This window comes from Lissotriton vulgaris, chromosome 4_1 (genome assembly GCF_964263255.1).
Source record: "Lissotriton vulgaris chromosome 4_1, aLisVul1.2, whole genome shotgun sequence".
In the NCBI taxonomy this organism is placed as follows: Eukaryota; Metazoa; Chordata; class Amphibia; order Caudata; family Salamandridae; genus Lissotriton; species Lissotriton vulgaris.
Genome location: NC_141691.1, coordinates 1,671,075,536 through 1,671,092,138, shown reverse-complemented (window position 1 = coordinate 1,671,092,138; position 16,603 = coordinate 1,671,075,536). Strand labels below are relative to the sequence as shown.

The window sequence follows — 16,603 nt, the reverse complement described above, 5'->3', positions numbered from 1 at the left end:
CCATTCGGAGGGGGCCGAGGGACACCCCAGTGGGTCTGCCAAGCGGGCCAAAAAATAGCCTGACAAGGGGGGATGAGCAAACCAGTACCCTGGACTTTATTTGATTTTACAGACTCCATTTTTTGATGCACATCAGTGCTGTAACTGTGGTGCATCACTATTAAAATTTGATTTATTGCAAGCAACATTTAGCAGTCTTTGCATCTGTACTCAGTCAGAAATAGTTCTCAGTGATCTCCTCACGTCTGTATCTGCCATCACTTGGCGTACACACCCCAGCTGGCTGTGTCAGTGGCACAGCTTCGTCGTCGTCATAGTCCTCGTAGTCAGACAACTCCACCTCAGTGCCCTTCTTGACCGCAAGGTTGTGTAACATTGCACATACAGCTATGATCTTGCAGCAGGTGATGGGGGTATACTGCCTTGCACCTCCACTCTTGTGCAGGCATCTGAATCTACTTTTCAAGATGCCAAAGGTCCGTTCGACAACATTCCTTGTGCGTATGTGGGCCCGGTTATACCTCCTTTGGCTGGGTGTGGAGGGGTTGAGGTAGGGGGTGAGTATGAATGAGCGGAGGGTATATGCACTGTCGCCTGGAAGAGAAAGGGGTCACATTAGACACATGCATACATGTATTCCACCTACCTACTATGTGTTATGGGGGTCTGATGATGTGTCTCACCTAGGAGGTATCCTTCTCCGAATTCGCCAGCCATCAGCCGTGCATATATGCCGCTCTGTTGGAATATATAGGAGTCATGGGTACTCCCTGGAAATTTTGCTACCAGGTCTGTGATGGTGCACTTGGCATTGCAGATCACCTGCACGTTGATGGTGTGTGTAGATTTCCGATTGCGGTATATGTATTCGGTGTCCGCTGGTGGGCAAATCGGAATGTGTGTGCCATCTATGCAACCGATGATTTGGGGAAATTGTGCCATCTGGTAGAAGTCAGCTTTAGTTTGTAGCAGTTCTGTGTGGGTTGCAGGGAAAGAGATGTATTGGTCCATCCTGTCTATCATGGCGTCAAGGAATATGTGGAAGAACCTTGACAGGCTGCTCTGGCTCACCCCTCCTGCTGCTGCTACTCCACTTTGATAGCTGCCAGACGCAAGCAGGTGTAGGCTGCATAGCACCTGGACGTGCGCTGGGATGGCGTGTGCCCTTGGGGTGTGGTGGTCCAAGAATGGCTTAAGGTCCCTGATGAGCTCGAGTATGGTGTCAGAGTCCAGCCTGTATCTCTGTAGGATCTCAGCCTCAGTGAGCATGAACAGGGTTACCCTCTGTCTGTAGACCTGTTCATTTCTTAGCCATTCCCTCTGTCCTTCCTGCTGTAGCCGTAGCCGCCTCGCAATGACATAGAAAGCTGCCATCCTGCAAGTTGCAATGCATTTTGGGACTGTTTATATGGGTTGGAGTTGGTTACCACCTGATTGCAATCCATGGTAAATACCGAGTGAATTCTACCGATTTTGAGCCGATTTCGGTGTTTCTGTGCCTCCCTACATCTCCCCAACTGTCGGAATCGGGGAATTTCCCGATCGGAGAATCATACGAATCGGCATGTTTTCCGATTCGGATCATGTCCGATTCGGTATTTGTACCGAATCGGTAATTGGACCGATTCGGTGATTTTCCGATTCGGTGTCACTTACGAATCGGTAATTGGACCGAATCGGTGATTTTCCGAATCGGTGTCACTAACGATTCGGTAATTGGACCGAATCGGTGATTTTCCGAATCGGTGTCACTAACGATTCGGTAATTGGACCGAATCGGTGATTTTCCGATTCGGTGTCACTAACGAATCGGTAATTGGACCGATTCGGTCTTTGCATCCGAATCGGTGTTTTTCCGATTCGTTACATATCCGATTTTCGGTATGTACGTATCGGATTCTTTCCCATTCGGTACTCATTCCGAATCGGTTTTCTATCCGATTCGTTCTGTTTTTGGTTCCCTACATCTCGATGGCTGTTTACCGATCGGTAAGGGCCAAAAATCGGTATTTTCGGCCGATACCGATCGGTAAAGCCCTACCTACATCGGGCCCTAGTCCTCATTGACAAACATTGGCAAAGCCAATAGGTCTCACCTTTTAAAGGCATTAGTCGACCTTTTGGCTTTGCCAAAGCCTGTTGCCGATGATAAAGATCATCAGCAAAAGGTTTTTTGCCGCTGCTGAACAGCATCAGCAAAAAGAAAAAAAAAACATTGGTAAAGCCGACATGTTTGACATTTATTTAGCATATGCAGATGTAATAGTGTGGGTGATGACACCCTTGGTGTGGCACAGAGAAATGATGGTTGCAGGTAATTATTTGCAATCTAAAATATCAGGGAATTTAGTGAGTTGAAAAAGAGGTAACTGTGATTGTATACTTATGCCACTAAAATTGTGAGCGAAGCAAAGGGAAGCATTTTACTTAATGAAAAAGTATTGCATAGAGCTGCTCTCTTCCTTACAAATACAACTGAAAAAAACACTAAACCACTTAAGCACCATGCAGCTCCTTTGCAAGTGTGCAGTGCTTCGCCACACATTAAAAAATGCAAATTAAAAAAAAATGCATTAATGTGAGCATATGGCATGTGCATAAGAGCACAAGGGTACTGCAGCTCCTCTTCAGGCACCCAGATCTGCATATGAGTGACCGTCCACTGGGTGCACACATATGACGTATCAGGTACAAAGATACATGACCCCTAAAGCAGTTCATCAGAACTGTTCAGACACTCTCTCAAGCTTTACCCCTCACTCCTGCCACCAGGAGCTGGGGTCACGCAGCACTTGAAGTCAGAGGGTCCTCGCTCTGTAAATTAAGCGGAAACTATTGGTGTTCCCGCTGTGTGCAACCTGAACCAACCACCCCACCAACTTGCTACATGGGTATCAGCCGGTACACCTGCAGGCTCTGGGTTTGCAGCACTATTTATAACAGATTATGCAGGTCAGTGGTTCCCGAAATTTTGGGACCCACGGCTCCCCTGACCTACTGATTATTGGCCGCGGCTCCTCACTATGTTACTTTTTTTTTAGGGTGTGTGGGATGGAAGCCCAGCCTCAGGAGTACTTCCAAATGGGATAAAGCTTATGAAGGTATTATAATCATATAAGCAGGGTGTTTCATATTACTGAGGCGGCACCTCTGCTAACATATTCCTAGTTCCACTTTTTTGCCCATGCCTTTTTTAGAGAACCCTCTAAAACCTTTTTAGCACACTTACAGTACTAGATAGCAGCCCTATGCATGTAGGCCCTATTGCCAAAGTGTTTCTGCACTTGAAGAATATTTGTATGCACTTCCATTTCTACCCATGTCATACTTGCTAACACACTTGTCTCAGCAGGGTGACTCACAATTTTTTTTAAACCAATTACTGCTTCATTATGTCTGTCTCCTCCCTAAAATTGCCTCCAATTCAATGTAAGCCAAATAAATTCCTCAGATTTTTTTCTTTCAATTTCCCTCTTTCTTGCTTCCAAATGTTGGCATTATAAGGTGTTTTACTTCCCTGTGCTCACAGAGAGAGCTGGCCTGTCTGGAAATATGTGTGTACTGGAAGGAATGTGTTCTGCAAGTACCTATGGTTCAAGGACACATGTCAATACTTAATAACACTTAGTGTGTTTAAGAGACAGCAACTTTATTTTCCTGATAACTTGCATTGGTGGAAAATGCATTTGGAAAAAGACTACACTATCAATGATTCTAACAAAATAAATCAGGCATCTTCTGCCTACTTTGGGAGTGTTGGAATGTGGGGATCCACTGAAATATGGAGGTCATCTCCCTTGACATGTCATCACTTTTTTCCTCCACTAATATAGGCTCATATTGTGAAACCAATGGATACATGTTTTCCTATTTTTTTTTTAAAAAGCGTTTTAATTGCACTTGATAATATGTCACTGTATATATGTACCAGTTTTAAATATGCCCGACATAGGGACTGTTATTAATAATAATAATCCACATTTGTAAAGCGCAAACTATCACCCGTTAGGGTCTCTAGACGCTGGGGGCCGTTGGGAAGATTAAGCAAGCTATTACCCAGAGTGACATGGTGCTGGGCTAATCTGCCGCCGGCCCCAGGGATCGAACCGTGATCCCCAGAATCCGGAATCAGTCACCGTGGCCGCGGCGCCACACCTCTCCCTCTTTATATGGTTTGGGATTTCCACACAAATCAGCGTCTAGCACTTCTAAGGTAAACTCTATGTGTCATCTAGTGTGTATTCCCTTGGTACAACTTCTTTCCTCTGTCTCTGTCCTAGTATATAAGATATTTTTTTTTTTTTGTCTTTGCATTTAATTATGTGTGTTTTATGGTCACTCTACATTTTTATTGTCAACACTCCGGGCTGTACACGTGTCTCTCTCCCATCAATTACGTCACACTCTGCACGTATTCTACAAGTATGTTGGTGCTAGTTGAGAGGGGGATTCCATTTCGCTATGCCCACCAATTAATTATTACCAAATCTGGGATCAGATTGGTACAAGGTGGGGATGATGTTCGCCTTTGCCCAGTAGGCTTAAGGAAATAATCATGTCTAGGTTGGTGTTTTTGTCCTGTGTGGGTTATAATGTGTTTTATGTCTATATTTGTGGTTTGGTTTATGTAAATGTCTATTGATTGGGCTTTCATGTTAATTGCTCTTCAGCCATGACAAAGTTCCCGCTCAGGAATGAAACGTGTTGGCTGAGCTGCTTTGTTGTAATAAGGAATGTAAATATGGAACATGAATAAAGGTTTTTGAAAAACAACTATGTCTACCTTGACTTCATCACCTAAAGAACCTCCTATTGCTTTAAGGATTAAGGATCTGGAAAACAGGGGCATCGTACAACGGCAGGTGCTGGAGTGTACGCAGGACACTGTACAAAAAACGAAACTAGCGTGAGGTGCAGATTGGAAAGTCCGCCGTTTGGCTCTGTTCTTATGTCATCAATTGAGCACTGCATTTTCATCTTTAGGTATGTCACTTACTAATCATCAACATCATGCGTTTAAGTCTAATTAGTTTAACTGAAGCCAGCAAACAATTCAACAATAAATGGATTAGGGGTGTGTGGCTAGTTTTGACGGCACACCAGGGAGCCACGGCACACAGATTGGGAACCACTGACGTAGGTGAAATGCAGGCTAGTGATCTAACGAGGATGGGTTCGGGACAAAGAGAAAACATGTATTTCCTGAAGCATGGCATTTCCAGCTCAAACTGCCTTGTAGAGTACATGAAAACTTGTACACAAGTGTGGCACACACGCTACTTCTTGGCACTTCCTGAAACTCTGCATATACCATTTATTCAAGGCACTCTTGGGCGCACCTCCTAGGTCGCTCACGATCATGAGGCTGATAGTGCTACTGTTTATTTTATACACCTCCACTCTACCTCTGATGCCACGTAGATGTTAAGTCAAAGCACTAGTTCTGCTCAGAAATTGCTAACATCTACAGTGCACCATGGACACTTTGGTGCCAACCTAGTGCTTTGTAAATAACAAACAGCTTCAGTCTGCTACACTTACTCTTAAAAGTGACCATTGGAGATTTAAAACTTCCCCTAGGGCAGCATATACCATAAAAACATATTACGGGCTCGCCTAGATTTATTTGTCAGCTATTACCACTGGCCTTACCTCGAGAAAGCGCTTGAATACCCCAGGACTTAAATAATTTATACACAAAGAACACCCACTCCCAGAAGCATGCAGCTAGTTCTGGAACTATGCAAGGAAACAATACAGTGTTAAGCCATTCTAATTCTAATAAACCCGTTTTTTTAAATTGAAATTTAAAGCAAAGATTGTTAGCAGTTACACAACATGGAAATGTCTAACACTAGTGGAAAGGTGAAACTGCTGCTGGCCTTGAAGACTGATGATATAATTGAAAGTCTCGGTCTCTGCATTCCGTGTAGATGAAGAAAATCTGGTGGCTACGTCACAACTGGCTGCGGGTTACCAAATATTACACAATGCCGGCGCAAAATCCTTCTGGAATGCAAGGCTTCCACTTTCAGCATTCAGGAAGATGAGTGAGTGCCTACTTGGATAATCACACATTGCAGCTTGAGAGGAAAGATGCAGTAGGGTGCACTTCGTGCGGGGGGCACTAGGCCAATGCAGTATGAGCATGGAAAGGCTCCAATGAGAGCCGATGACGTGGCCGATTGTGGTGTAGCAGTCTAGTTGCTACCACCACATCATGGGAGCAAGGCATGATGGGAAGGCGGTGGTCATTAGGGCGGAATACAGCGCGGGTAAATCAACCACGCCCGGCACTTCCCCTCCATTAAATAAATAAATTAAGCCTTCCACCCGTATCATCCATTATTGGGCGGAAGGCATCTCCAAAAATTGGCAACGAGGTGGCACGTACCTCGATCCCACGCGGCGATTCAGCCCTGCCGGTGCCGGCGCTTGCAGCAGCGGTCGCTTATCCACGCAACCTTTCACACTATGGAGGGGGAGTGCGGCGACGAGACACCAGGCGGATTGAGGCACTTCCCGCCCTGGGCGAGTGCAGAGCACCTGGTGCAAAGACAGCTGAATGGGCAGTTTCACCCTGACGCCTCACACTGGGAAGAGGCTGCATACAGAATCCTCAAAGTAAGTGCAAAGGGTCACGTGCATGCTGCATACGCCAGACTGTCTCCAGAGCCTCCTTCCCAACCGGTAGCCCAGCAGCGCCTTCAGTATTCTTATCCTACCAACACAGTGGGGCATCTGTCTACCGCCACAGGTGTGCACCTCTTCCCCAACCCCACAGCCTCCAGGTGGAGGATCCAGGGCACCCTGTGACGTTCTCAGGCCGCCCTAGCCCGGACACTAGAAGGCACAGCAGAAGGTTCATACAAGCCACTTCCTGTTGCACAGGGCCACTTCTAGATACTCCTACTGCCTGCCTGCTGCACCTGCGCACTTCTGCAGCACTACCTACTGCCCCCGGGCCAGCTCATCTCCACGATGTGTGCAGAGACCTTCTCTCTCACCAACCCTGTCTTGTTCCTGCCAAAGCCAGGTGAACCCCCCCATGAAAAGGACAGATTGGAAGGGGTACTTTTTGAATTATTTATCAGCCATAGAAGACGAGGGAGAAGAAGAGTTTTCCAGTAAACTCAGAAAGAAAATCTTGTTGCACAACCTGGGGCCAGAGGGGCTGAGAGTCCATGACAACATGGTAAAAAAGACTAGGGCTCCCAATGACGATGATGTCTTTCAGCATTCGTTGGAAGACTTCGACAGCCACTACCTACCAGTTGTGTGTACCGCCGTAGACTGGTACAATTGCTTTCAAAGGAAACAAAATGGCACTGAGTCAGTGGAGGACTATGTAGCTGAGCTGAAGAGACTAGCAGTGACTTGCAAATTTGGCACCCTTCACCATGAGTTAGTGCGGGATCCGATTATAATGCACACAGTACATACTAGCATCCAAGAGAAACTGTGGGTCTTTGGGGATGCTCCCTCAACGAGATAATTGCCATTGTGAAAAAGGCAGAACTGTCCAAAAGGTGCGGGCCACAGCCAATAGAGATGAAACCCACTGTATGCAGAGTGAGTGATCCTAAAGCACCCATCGACCGACCTCCACCCACAGCAGGGACACGAACCAACAGGAAACCAGCACCGAAATCTACGGGTCCCAACAAGTCACCTAGCGATCAAAAAGGAAGTGTGGGAGCCATTCGCACATGGCTAACGATAGACGCTGCCCAGCTTTCCATGGTAAATGCTCTTTTTGAGGGGTTATGGGTCATTTTGGAAACGTCTGTAGAAGGAATCCCAGCCACACAGCTGTTAAATGAGTCATGTATGATTCAGATTCAGAGGGGGCGTTGGGAGCTGCCGATGACGACAGTGTTTTATGCATTAATGACCAGATCCTAGGTATTGATTGTAACAGCAGCAAGAAGCCATCATGTTTGTTAACCATTGGGTGAGTCCAAGTTTTCATGGTAGCTGGCTCAGGGTCCCCATACACCATCATTCAAAATGACATTTGGGAAAGGGACTTCGTTCACAAGTTAGGCACACACCTTCACCCCACTAACATCCACCTAGTAACTTTTACCGGCGAAAAAATTCCCATGGTAGGGTTTCGCCCCCTCCACTCTGAATTCAAAGGGAGGACTTCCATGGGCAAACTGTATGTGGCAAAAAAAGGGCCCTCCGTGTTAGGGTGGGCAGACCAAGGGTCCTTGGGATCCAACTCAACCCCGGTGGGGACACACAAGTGCTCATGACAGACTATCCACCAGCGCCAGGAAGCATGAAACTCAAAGACGACTTTCCCTTAGTCTTCAGTGGCACCATAAACAAACTCTCAAAATTCACACATAGAATTTGCCTAAAGGAAGGAGTCACGCTGGTCTGCCACAAAGTCAGGCATATCCCGTTCAATTGCAGAGAGGCGGTGCAGATGCAATTAAAGCACCTGGAAGACAATGGGGTGATTGAACCAATTGAAAGTGCTGAATGGTTGGCACCCTGGGTGGTGGCACGCAAACCTAATGGGAAGGTGCGCCTTTGCATTGACCTCAGGGAACTAAACAAGAACATCATATTTGATAAGTTTCCTCTCCCGAAAATCTGTGAAATGTTAGCCCAGACCAAAGGGATCAAGTGGTTCTCCACCATCGACCTTACGGCAGTATATCACCAATTAGCACTCCACCCTTCCTTCCTTCCTTCCTCCCCCCCACAACGTGATACGATGTAATAATGGCACGTTATCTTAAGCCCTACGGGGCGCAGTCAGTGTTTAAAAAGTGAACCCATATTGTTGGTGTTGTTGAATGGGAAAATATGTGGTGTAGCAGTCTAATTGCTACCACCACGTCACGGGAGCAAGGCATGATGGGAAGGCGGTGGCCATTAGGGTGGATTGCAGCTCGAGTGAATCAACCACGCCCCGGCACTTCCTCTCCATTAAATAAGAACTTAAGCCTTCCGCCCGTCTCCTGCATCATCCTCTACGGGGCGGGAGGCAACTCCACACCGATCTGTGCTGGAGGGTGGAGTTGATACTGCAGGGTCAGGGCCAGCTTTAGTGCTGATGGCATACATTTATGTGACAGAAAATAAAATAACAATAATATTTAAGTCGCAAAGAGCACAGGAGCAGAGAACTAAATTAGCATATCTGACAGATCACTGTGCACTGTGCACTCCTAGATTCACACGCCAAGGATGCGCCCAACACACTTTACAGGAGTATTCCGCTTTTGAACCAGTTTGCGTTGAACTGCTGTCTGCACCGGGTCAAAGTCATTGAAAGAGAAAGGCTTATTTACACGTGAAGTAAGGAGTAGAAGAGGCAGTAATGGGCTGATATAGGTCTAAAATGGCATAGTCCTTACAAATAACCAATCACAGAAACGAAGGACCTGCGGATATAAGAGATGCGAGGTAACATGAGTCTATTCACTAACACATGATTATTTCAAGCGCTACTACATATAAGTATTTGAATCAACTAGCTAGACATGAAGGCACCCTCATATTAAAAAAATACAAGCAAAGAACAGACTGAGGCAGGTGCGTGTGTTGATCCCTCTCTGAGGGCATGGAAAGTAGCCAAAGAGTCTATATTTTATTTACTTTATACCTGATCTGTTGCAGTGATTCCTTTACAAAAACTCTCATCAGCAGCTTTGCAGCTGGGCTGTTTGGCCTGCTTTGATGGTATTTTACAGGGCTGCAGGGAGCTAATTTGTATGGACGTGTGTTGTTGATTCATCGAGGAAACTTCAAACTGGAAGGCTTGTTATGTGATGCAAAGGATGGAAAAGTTATACATTACACATCAACATTGCAGAATGGCGTCATTTGTGCATTTCATTGCTGAAATGATTGTTAGGATCGCACCTGCCTTTGTTCTGTCGGGGCTTTGCAGTCTTGCCCTGTGCCTATTAGTGCCTGCAGTGCAGTCCGACCTCCTCTCTAAAAAGCTAGATGCTCTTTTGATTTGCTTCAAGCAGTCAACAGTTCTGCTCTTGCTCTCCCTTGTCTGCAAGAACACGCGGTGCCCTTTTTGAGAGCACCATCAGGTCAACATGTTCCGCTTTGTTTGCAGTGGAAACAGTGCTTTGAAACCAACAAATGCTGAGGATCGACAATTCTAGCACTTCCACTTAAATGCTTTGACAGGAGGCTGATATTCTTTGGCGCCAGTGGATCAAACGACCGCAGCTGCTCAGCGATACGTGCTCAGCCATGCTTCTGTAAGGCTCTCTTTTGTGGCGTCTTCTAAAAGAGAAACACACCTTTCAGGTACAGCTTGTTCCTCGTGCTGGTGAACAATGCCTAGGTTGCTGCAAGAAGCAGTTAGATCAATTCTATGTAGAAATATTGGCATAACCCCATGCCAGCTTTTATATAGCCTTCAGGGTGGCCCTCAGGATGTACAGACCTGTTTACTGCATGCAGTTTCTATATATAAGCTGTAAAGGAATGAGAAATTAATGCTAAATTGGAAGGAAATAGTATCTCAATCCATAACAAGCTTTATTCCCATAGTGAGTCACCTATCAACGTTGATCTTCTGCCGCCTGTCTAGCAGTTGAATGTTCCTGGTGTTGAACGTAACAGAGAACTGTTCTCTTCCTGGTCATCTCCCCTTAATGCGTACCATCAACCTGATGGCACCGTTTTTAAGAGTATTTAGCAGCAGCCAGAAGATTCTGATTGTGGAATGCTGTGCAAGTTAAGGCTCTGGACTTTTCCTTGGGAGTTGCACAGATGGGAGCGGAGGTTGGTAGAAGTTAAAAACAAACAAAATTAGGGACCACTGCAGAAAGATCTTGCATCACAGTGAATGGCCCACTATGGACACAGAGCGAAATACAGAGCTCGTAGAAGTGACCAGTCCCTGATGGTTTTCTGCAACCAAGTGTAGCAGTAGAAATAATAACACTGAGAAATTATTGTTTATAATATGAAGTAGTAGAAATAATAACAATGATAAATTATTGTCTATAATATGAACACTCCATGCGTGCAATAAAATGACCACCAACTGTTGCAAAGATAAACTGGCTTCGAAAGGTAGTATGATTTATGACACAAACTGCTATACAGTGTGTATTTGAAGATTTGATCTGTTGTAGACCAGCCTTCCAGAAAGGTCAGGGACTTGTATCTACGCTGCCTTTTACATTCATCCAGTTGGTGTCCAGAAATGATAGCGATCCCATAGCTGGCAAAGATGCACATGGATTGATCACACTTGGAGGACAGTGATCTGGGAGACTCAAACAATATAATTAAGGTTACAGACTGTAAAGGATTTATTTGCAAACATCTTACTGGGCTAAGGTACAGGATTAGAACAAGAATAGCTTACAATTCTGTATTAAACGCTATAGACATCTGAAAAACCCATGTGAAGATGAACGTCATCAATGCTGCAACAAGGTAGTCAATAACTTTAATACAAGCAATGAAAATATTCCTCCACCACAGCCCTCCTCCGATTGTGGAGATACTGAGATAATATAAAGTCCTATGTTGTTGAGCCAATGATCCCACCTTGCTATTCAGTTCTGTTGGTCGTGCTACTCCCATTGTTGATGACAGCCTGGACAGTGCTTGGACGGTTTGAAGACAATGTTATAGAGGGCTTTGACAAAGAAGGTTTAAGATAAAATGAGCAAATGTTGCAGTTTAAGGCCAAGTGGAACACTAACATTAGCAAAAACTGGACATAATTTAAAGACAGATAGCAGAATGATTTGGAGGTTCCAAAATTAGAATGTTCAAACAAATATAGTCAAATGGCGTTGTTTAGAGCACAATAAGTGGGGAATATTGGAAGAATTTTAACTTAAGTAATATTTAGGAGTGGGATATCCATATTCTGCAAACAAATCTAAAGAATTATTGTGGCAAATTGTGCCTTCTAAGTATATTTGCCCAGCAACCTAGAACAAAACTACACAGAATTTAAAGTTTAGCAAATAATTATCTTCAGTATAGAAACACCAGTCTAAACTGAAAAGAATGTGAAACAATTTTACAGTAGATTTACAGGAACTTGATAAGGAATGTTGAGCTACATTGTGCAGTTTAAAATAAACCAGGGATGTAACATGAGTCAAAACTGGAAATGATTGAAATATGCCACATTCCAGTAGCCTATGTTGTGAATTAGGCGTTTCCAATGTCATTGTTCAAAAATATTGTGAAAAATATGTGAAGAAATAGCACTGATTTTATATCACATTGGTTAAATAGGAATACTGAGAATGTGATGTGATTTAAAAACATTCTGTTTGGTTGTTAAGCAGTCTTCTATCAAGCAATATTTAGGAAAATACGAGGTATATGACAGATTTTGAAAGAAAGTTGACTTGCGAAAGTACTCACATTCTACAGAAACTAGATTTTACTTGACACTGGTCATTAGGGGCCTTCTGCAGAGGCCGGTGAAGCCAAAATTGCATGTATCCCTATTTCTATTCGGACATATTGACAGTTTCCAACAATGTCAACTCAGTTCAACCAGTATCCTACCAATTTAGTATGGCCCAACCTTGCTGTTAAAAGTGCCTCACTGAAGCTAGTGTTGGTCAGAAAAGTGATGTACCCAAAGCCCTGCTTCCCAGTTTACCTAAGCCACATTCCACGGGAATGTCTTATATGACATGCCTCAAAAAGCACCCTGACTTTCCCACCAGGAAGAATTTGCATGTCGTTTGCACCGAGTTCTCTCCAGTACCACAACATCAGAGGACAGAACATCTGTTCAACTTTTTCCTTCATTCAGTCAACCACCAGGATATGCCCCCGGGGTAAAATCCCCAAGCAAAGCACACCAGTCAGAATAACTATGCAGAGAAGACCAAAGAAAAAACATTTTCAGAAACAATAGTTCATACACTCAATAGTCTATTGAACTGCTGCTGCTCTGGAAAAGAGAGGCATCTGCTCTTAACCTTCCCTAAATCAGCAATGCATATTTTGTTCCAGTAGTCTTTTCTTTTTCTTTTCACATCAAGAGAAATTGTTTAAACAATGGAAGGGGATAACATAGCATCACACATTCTTTGCATGGGAATTACTGAGAAGTCATTGACTACTCACAAAGGGTATACTCTTCGTGACAATAGGATTTACAGATCAACCAGTGTAGTCATATTGAGGAAAACACGAGTGCTCCTCGGCTCCTTTTTGGTTGAATTGTGGTGTTGGCCAAACTTTGTGCACCGATAACAACCTGGGGTCCCTTAAATATTATCTGCTTGGTTTTGAGACTGAGATTTAATGTGATATATTTTATTAATTCTTTTATTAATAATATAGCAGGTTATCAACAACAATCAATGTATTCCATTACGAATTTTCGGTAATATGGATCCCTAATTTAATTTCCTGTATAAAATGACAATATTTAAAATGTTCATAGCAATACATTAGATTTCATCTCTCTTTCTAATGACCCTATATTACCTATTAGTCGATTGGCTTAAAAGCATATTATGTAGCTCAGGTCAAGCACCTTCCTCTGGACATAAAAAACAGAATGTGCTTTCATTTTAAATTACCTAGACCTTGTTCCAAACTCGCACCCCTCCTTTTCTTTGGTTTTTAAATTACATACGTTATTCCAGTTTTCCACCTGTGCTGACCAGGATCTGCAAGGTCTCCAATATTGCACTCTGAATTCCTAGTGCTGAATGCGGGTAGTGGCTCCCCACTTGCCTGTTCAGGTTCTGCTTCAAAATTCTTGATGAAATATCAATGAAAACTCTTCAAACAATAACAAGTCTTTGTGGGCTAAATGTATCAACGTTTGGAAAAGCGATTACCTCATTGTGATTTTCAGCGAATTCCAATTAGGTAATCGCTATTCCAAATGTACAAACTCCAAGAATTTTATTTAGCAATTCGTAAGGGTTTTGCAAATCGACCCACCTCATTAATATTAATGAGGTAGGTTGCAATTTGCGGCCCCCTAGAAATCGCTAACATCACAGGGATGGTGGCTTGCTGGGGTCAGCAGACCACCATGTCTGTGATTACTTTTCAATGAATAATATTTTTTTTTAATGCAGACTGTTTTCTTTAAAGGAAAATTAGTTGCATTTAAAAAAGAAAAATTAAAAGTTTTCTTTTAATTTTTTAACAGCATGCAGTGGTCCGTGTGTTTACCGCCTGCTCTTAAAAAAAGTTTTCACCACCATTTCCCAATAGGGGAAGGGGTCCCTTGGGGAACCCTTCCTATTTGTGAATGGGTAAACACCAACTTGAAGTTGGTGGTAAAAAGTGAATGTTTTCCGACCACATTCCTGGTCACAAAACATTCATAAATACCACTGTGGTTCGGTATTTGGAAGAGACGCCCTAAACACGCCCCTTCCAAATTGCTAACCCATTTTGCGATTCGGTAACAGGTTAAAGAATCACATAATAGGGTTTGATACATGGAAAAAGGCGTTTTTGCATTTGCAAATGGGCCTGTTCTGTGAATCGGCCCCATTGCAAATTTAAAATTGCTTGATACATGTGGCCCTGTGTTGTATATTCACAACAATCTTATATTAGATATTTGCAGTCAAAACCCTGTAATGGATTCCAGTATTGATGCTTGTTACTCAATCAGTGATTGATTAACAAGCCTCAATACTAGAATCCATTACGGATGTTAAGTGCGACCCGGACAGGCAAGTGGGAATCCACTAACAGCATACAGCCTACATTTTAAATTAAACACATGTGATACTCATCCCCAACCAAAAGGGTATTCTTGTGGTCCACCACCGACTATTGGGGATTCTGTGATGTCAAGTTGCGTTAAAATGGTCTGCTTCATCTATGACATACGGTAAACAGAGCTTGCCAAGAAATATATAGATACATCATATATGGTCATTATAAAGATAGATAAAGCCTAATAAATTATCACAAACAGTTTTAATGTTGACATTTTATACGAGCAAATACATCTCTTGTTAAGATGGGTATGACTCACCTCTGGCATTCCTCTTTTTTAAACTTCCAAGCTTCACCCTACATTCTAGAGTCAGTAACCTAGTTTGTATGGGTCACAATGATTACCATAGCAGGCAAGGTGGGTGCTGCAACTCTGCCAGAGCACTCACTGAACCTGGCGTATTAATCCCCTTCTACAGGGCAAGGACACCTGGGTCAGATTAGAGCCTGTCCAGGGTCTACAAACTTGTCTGGACCTTGACAGTATAGCGGGTATCGATATTCTATAGTTCATACTGTTGCATGTTGATGCAAACAAACAATATTGTGGTGCACCACCCTCAATCCATGATATCCTTTCCCGTAACAGCTTTTTAGAGTGTTGCTGAGTAGCCAAAAGACCACTTCAGTGCTGTATCCTGAGTCATGAGCCTGCTGTGCTCCTTGCTTCTACAGGTCATCTGGCGGACATATACCTCTGGGCAAGGATCCTGGTGATCTGGTAAAGCATCACAGTTTAGCCATCAATATAGAGGACCTTTGATGTCAAGTAAGGATGCTCAGTGGGCACAGTGGTTATCCTCCATTCACCTTTGGTAGACGGTGGCAATAACACAAAGTAGGCAGGGCGGGAGGGTAGTTTCTACTCCGTGCTCTTATCCTGCCCCTCAGCAATGAATGGGAGGCTGCTGGGTAGCTAAAGTTGAGACACGGGTCCCTCATCTATAATTATGACGGTAAAAGTGTGTAATGTCACTTTGGTAACACATTTGCCATTTTGGTGAATCAATATATTTGAAATGGGAATGCAAGTTATCTTAAAATATTATTTACTGAGCACGACCATTGGATGAAAAAGTACATTCATTTTCAGAAGCAAAGCAAAGAACAACTTCAGGGCTTGGACTTTTAGTACCTTAGATTATGTGATAAAGGGCCAGATGTATCAAAGAGTTTTACCCATTTTGTGTCTATGGGAAAAAGTGTTCATACATCGTGCCCATATTGCTGTATTCCTCGTTTGGCAATAGGACTAAGTCAGAAAACTGTAGGTACTATCTTGAGCCACTACTTTGCTGTCTTTAAGTACTGCCTTGGCCTGGAACGGTTCTTCTTTCTGGGCAAGGCTTTTATTGCAAGTTTAGTCTAAGTATTTGCGTCTAAGAAATAAATATTTAAAATCTTTAATGAGCATGAAAAAAGATATTTTCTGTGCCACTGGAAAGAACATTTATTTTTTACCGTCTAATGAATGGTCTTCTTCTATATAAAACCGACCTGATCGACATTATGCTCATTATGCAAAACAGAAGCAAAACAAGATTTGTAAAAATCACATTACACATTCCCAAACTAACAAAATACAGAAATTGTTAGGACATGCAGAAATGAAATAAACCTACACATACCGGCTATAGAAATCATCCCGGTAGTATTCATAATCAATGTCATAGCCACTGTGGAAATAAAACAAAAAGCAATAATGAGCCGCAGTCAGAAAAATGACATTAATTTGCGTCTTTGTAAGATTATAATGGCAATATAACTGCACACTCAGGGATATATTGTGCGCCTATTTTCCTCATTGCCGCTCTGTAGCTACAAATGCATGCAAATGGGCTCGCTGATGGGTAATTTCCGAGCCTGCTGTAAT

General features: G+C 43.4%; 1 protein-coding gene across 3 annotated transcripts in view; it reads right to left on the bottom strand.

Moving 5' to 3' along the window:
* The window catches only part of RALYL (RALY RNA binding protein like), a 1,731,499-nt gene that overhangs the window by 175,584 nt on the left and 1,539,312 nt on the right, over positions 1-16,603 (bottom strand). The window contains exon 7 of one of the 3 annotated variants that reach the window (XM_086965943.1): positions 16,353-16,406. The exons of 1 other annotated variant lie outside the window; for it this stretch is intronic. In XM_086965943.1, coding sequence (XP_086822069.1) covers positions 16,353-16,406 — 54 coding nt within the window. The remainder of the gene's footprint in view (positions 1-16,352; positions 16,407-16,603) is intronic. One more of the 3 variants, XM_086965944.1, reaches the window with a different exon arrangement.